This window comes from Vicia villosa, unplaced genomic scaffold (genome assembly GCF_029867415.1).
Source record: "Vicia villosa cultivar HV-30 ecotype Madison, WI unplaced genomic scaffold, Vvil1.0 ctg.003425F_1_1, whole genome shotgun sequence".
NCBI lineage: Eukaryota > Viridiplantae > Streptophyta > Magnoliopsida > Fabales > Fabaceae > Vicia > Vicia villosa.
In genome coordinates, this window is record NW_026706203.1 from 131150 (window position 1) to 136031 (window position 4882).

The following is a 4882-nucleotide window of genomic DNA, read 5'->3' on the forward strand; positions in this document are numbered from 1 at the left end:
AACGAAATCTTCAGCTAACAATTTTATATATGAGTTTTATTTAATCAGTACTAACTCAAGATTTTGTTGTTTAGAATTGTTCCCTCACAACAGGAAGTATCGATCATAACAAAGATTATTAAAGAGAAGTACACACAATTCTTGCCGTCTTATGGAGCTGTACATGAAGATGATAAGGAAAAATGGTTTCAGGTATTTCAGGTATAATTTACTTATTCATTTTGACATTTCCTTTTTAATTTTTGTGATATTCATGATTATACTTTATTTAATATTTTTAAATTCATACAAAAATGTAGGAGCAATGTTGTTAGGAAGTTAGAGATGAGCCGCAATTAAAGAAAACTTTCACACAAAATGTGCTGAACGGTTTTCTTTTACCATGAGGAATGTTAGAACTAAATGGGAAACAAAAGGGACACATCCACGTTGGATAGGAGAAGAAATATTCCCAAAGCTTATTGATCATTGGAATTCTGATAAATTCAAGGAAATATCTAAGCAGGCAAAGAAAAATAGAGCATCTGAAGTTGGTGGCTGCAACTACACAGCAGGAAGTATTAGTGTGGCTGAAGTTGCGCGAAGGATGGTACATAAATTTATTAAGTTTTTAATAAATCTATCATTTAAATGTTGCATTATGGATAACTAATTATTTTTTTACTTATTTAGCGTGAAGAATTAGGTAGAACTCCACTTCTTAATGAGCTCCACATGGAGACTCATCTTAAGAGAAATGGAGAGTTTGTTTACGAACGCGCAAAAATCACTCAAGTAAGTTTTTCTTATATTAAAGACATTTTATTTATTTCTTTTATATGTACATTGTTTATTTGAATCATGATAACATTTAATTTTTTTATAGGAGAATTTTGATAGAGAACTTTCCATAAAATTGTCAGAGCATCCCGAAATACCTGAACCACCACCGGGGTATCCTGTTGACCTTACTATTGATTTTCAGACTTGGTATAAGGTTTCAGGTGGAAAGAAGAAAAATGGGAGAATGTATTGTACTGGAGGGTATTCCAAAAGTATTAAGCGGCGTAGTAGGGATTTCAAAATGAGATATGCTGATGGAGAAGGATCATCTCCTCCACCTATATTAACCACCGAAATGCTTGAAATTGTGAGAAACTTGGCGAATACTGAGGCAGCACAACAAGTAGCAGCAAGAAATTTGGAAATTGAAGAGATGAAGAGAAAACAATTAGAGATGCAAGAAGAAATGCAAAGAAGAGGAAGAGAATTACGGGAAGAAATGAGGAGGCAGGCACAAGAGTATCAAGAAGCAATGTGGATTGCAAACGAGCAGGCACAAAGGTTTGATCATTTTTTTGCTTCACAAAATACCGGTGGTGGATTTGGAGGAACTAGTGGATATGGAGGAGTTGTTGAAGAAGGAGAGGAACAAGATGAAGAGAATAATTAAATTTGAATATTTAAGTTTATTTTAATTTGTATGGAACAATTTACTCCCTCTGTCCCAAATTATAAGAGAAAATCACTTTTTAGATTCATTGAGTAATTAATGTATTTGGTCTATATATAAACTAGATACATTAATTATTCAATGAATCTAAAAAGTGATTTTCTCTTATAATTTGGGACGGAGGGAGTATGTGTTAACAACTATTTTGAACTTTATTTTTAAATATTATTGTAATTTTGTATGGAGTTTTATTTTAATTTTTATTAAATTTGATTAAATACTAATTATTTATATGTATTATATTAATTTCGTTTTAATTTTAGTTATATTTATTTTTTAGTTTAAATTAAATTATAATTAAATTTTTATTTTAATAAATATGTTTGATTTGATAAATTATATTTTTTTCACATGAAAAACATTTTGCCAGGGGCTTTACCCCAAGCAAGCTAAAAATGGTATGCATTTTGCGAGGGCTTTACCCCGAGCAAAAAATCTGACGCATTCTGAACACTATCTGTATACTAGCTGGTGCAAATGTCTGCGTGGTGCAGACTTTAAACAATAGTTGACAATTAGCGAGGGGTTTATCCCCAGGCAATTTAGCGAGGTGGTTAGCCCCTCAGAAAAGAATTGCGACCCCCTATTTTCATAGGGAAACAGTCCCCTCGCAAATTTTGTATTTGTGAGGGGTTTTTGCCACTTGTGAGGGGATTAGCCCCTGACAAATTTGATTTTTTCTTGTAGTGTGAGGAGTAACAAATATAAATTGTACACTGTATAGGTGCTTTGGAAAAAACATTTTTAAAGAGAAAATTTCATGTGTACCAGAAAATTCAGAGACTTGTTACTTAATGAAAAGGTCTCTTGCAGTTTTGAATTTCATTGGTATTTAGCAAATTTTCTTAATTATTAGGTAAGAAACATTGTTTGGAAAATACACTAATGAACATAATATTTGAAAAAAAAATTATAAATCAATGAACCGAACTAAATCAAACCAATTAGTTTGGTTTGATTTATTTTTAAAAATACATTAATGAACATAATGTTATCTAAAAGATCTCTTGCATTTTTGAATTTCATTGGTAATTAGGTACATATTGTTAGAAAAAAATTTCTTAATTATTATGTAAAAAAATTGTTTGGAGAATACACTAATAAACATAATGTTTTAAAAAAAAATTATAAACTGATCCACCGAACCAAACCAAACTAAATCAAACTGGTTAGTTTGATTTTATTTTATTTTTGAAAAATACTAAAAACGATCTAACTAAACTAATTAAGATATCATCAGTATGGACATTTATTTGGTCAAAAACCAGTTCAAACTAAATCGATTACACCCAAACCTCAAAGGGTTGGCTCAGTTGGCAAATGAGTTTTCTCTAAAAAGGGACGGAACCGGCTAGTACCCGGGTTTGATCCCGACTGGTGTCAAAAACGCCCTGGAGTCACGGTGCCGTCGCCTTCGAGCCCGGGTCCGGATTAGTCACGTGGGGCCCATTCGATTACACCCCAAATAAAATAGATAATACTTTTAATATCTTGTTAAATTATGTATTTTAAATAGCTTGAATTATAATCTTCTAAAAAAAAAAATTTTTTTAATAGGTTATTTAGGATATAGTTTGCAAAGGGAGTATTCTTTAAGATGCATTAAATCTATAAAGGTTTGTGCTTTGAGAATGTGATCCTCCTAATATATTGACTTTTAATTTTGTTAGATGCTAACAATTTTGTGAATAAGTTGACGTCAAGTTTGTTTAAAAACTTTTTGAAAATCTAAAATTGGGCGTCGTTAACCATTTTGTTTGAAAATAAATATTTATACAAACTGCTATGATTTCTTTCAAAATTACTGAATTTTATTCTATAGTCACATTTAAATTTTAGGATGTCACCAAAAAAAAAAAATACTACAACCCATTACTTAATTACTTAATAATTTTTTAAAAATTTTTCGAGCGGATGATCTTCTCAACTCAAAATTTTTACATTTTACATCTATTACCATTGATATCATTATAAATATCTTCAAAATAAATTAATATATGTAAATTTATAATAAACGTGTTTCACCTCTTCGAAAAGTTATTTATACAAATCAATTTTTCTTTATTTAATCTTTCTTTTAATATATTATGAAAGGTTAAAAGATAAATAACATATATGTAATGAAGTTGAATAAAAAAATCTTGAACTTTGACTGAAGATAAAGGGATAAACTAAAGATATTGGTTGAAGACCTTTAATATTAATTCTAATTTTATAAATGGCTTTTTGCAAATCCTAAATGTTAAAAACTATTTAATTGAAGTAGATTGAGCTTAAACTTTTTATATATAAAGATGACAAAAAATTCTATTTAATAAATACAAAGGAGAAAAAATATGGTTCAAATTCATATGTTTGTTTATGCTTTTATCACATTTCTTTTTTTATTTCTTTTTGTAACAGATGGTGGTATGTTCTTTTTCACACATTGTTCAAATTTTATAATTTAAATTATACATTTTATTATATTATCTTTAAGTAACACTATTTATTATTTATTTGATGATGCAGAACAAATATCTTGTGTTACTGACGATGATTGTCCATGGAAGCCATTACCTTTCTATATGAAATGCGTTGAAAATTTGTGTCGGCACAAGCTACATTAAAAAGTAAACTTAAAAATAATATGTTATCTCTAAACAAATAATTTTAAATAATATGTACTTTATAATTTAAGTAAAAAAATTATTTATCTTTTTATTGTTTTTCAATTTTTATAACAAGTTTAAAAGTGTAGTAGTATATTATACATGTACTCTTACTTTCATTTTCTCATAAAATATATGAGTATGAATTTACAAATCAATGAAAATAGTTAAACTTAAACTCCTACATCATAAATTCTTACAAATAATTTATTATGGTCATTAAATAACATAACATAATATATATATATATATATATATATATATATATATATATATATATATATATATATATATATATATATTATTTGAGTTTTATATAGTATATACTTTTTTAAGGAAATAGAGATGTTGTTATATTTGTCTGACGTATAAAATATACAAATGCATTATTATTGATAACTGAAATATAATTTGAATATTTATACAGGCATGCACGGATTTGATTTATTAAAGAAATTATATTTATCAGAGTAAATTATTTGTATAAAAATAAAGAAATTTGTCGTAAAATAAAATGTTTTTGTAAGTCTGTCAAAAAAAAAATGTTTTTGTAAATAATTATCTATATTATTTATCACAAATTTCAAAATACTTCTATAAAAACTACATTTAGGTACATTAATATCTTCACCATTATCTTCTATTATCAATGTTTTCAGCTCTTGTGTTGAATTAACTCTTTAACAAAATGAATCACAATAAACGACTCAAATAATACCCTTAAGCAAATATAATATAT

At 27.4% G+C, this 4882-nt stretch overlaps 1 protein-coding gene and 1 long non-coding RNA gene across 2 annotated transcripts; both read left to right on the top strand.

The window, feature by feature from the left end:
• The first annotated feature begins 382 nt into the window (after positions 1–382).
• On the top strand, positions 383–1432 carry LOC131640962 (uncharacterized). The gene is made up of 3 exons (XM_058911312.1): positions 383–589; positions 673–774; positions 866–1432. The coding sequence occupies exons 1-3, from the start codon at positions 383–385 to the stop codon at positions 1430–1432; spliced, it is 876 nt and encodes a 291-aa protein (XP_058767295.1).
• Positions 1433–3779: 2347 nt separating this feature from the next.
• On the top strand, positions 3780–4327 carry LOC131640960 (uncharacterized). Its single transcript, XR_009295392.1, has 2 exons — positions 3780–3901; positions 4004–4327. It is a non-coding gene; the product is annotated as an uncharacterized LOC131640960 (long non-coding RNA).
• The last annotated feature ends 555 nt before the right edge of the window (positions 4328–4882 follow it).

Coding starts and splice junctions, on each gene's coding strand:
- LOC131640962 (XM_058911312.1), top strand. CDS start 383: ATGAGGAATGTTAGAACTAAATGGGAAACAAAAGGGACACATCCACGT. Junction 590..672: donor CTGAAGTTGCGCGAAGGATG/GTACATAAATTT, acceptor TTACTTATTTAG/CGTGAAGAATTAGGTAGAAC. Junction 775..865: donor AACGCGCAAAAATCACTCAA/GTAAGTTTTTCT, acceptor ATTTTTTTATAG/GAGAATTTTGATAGAGAACT.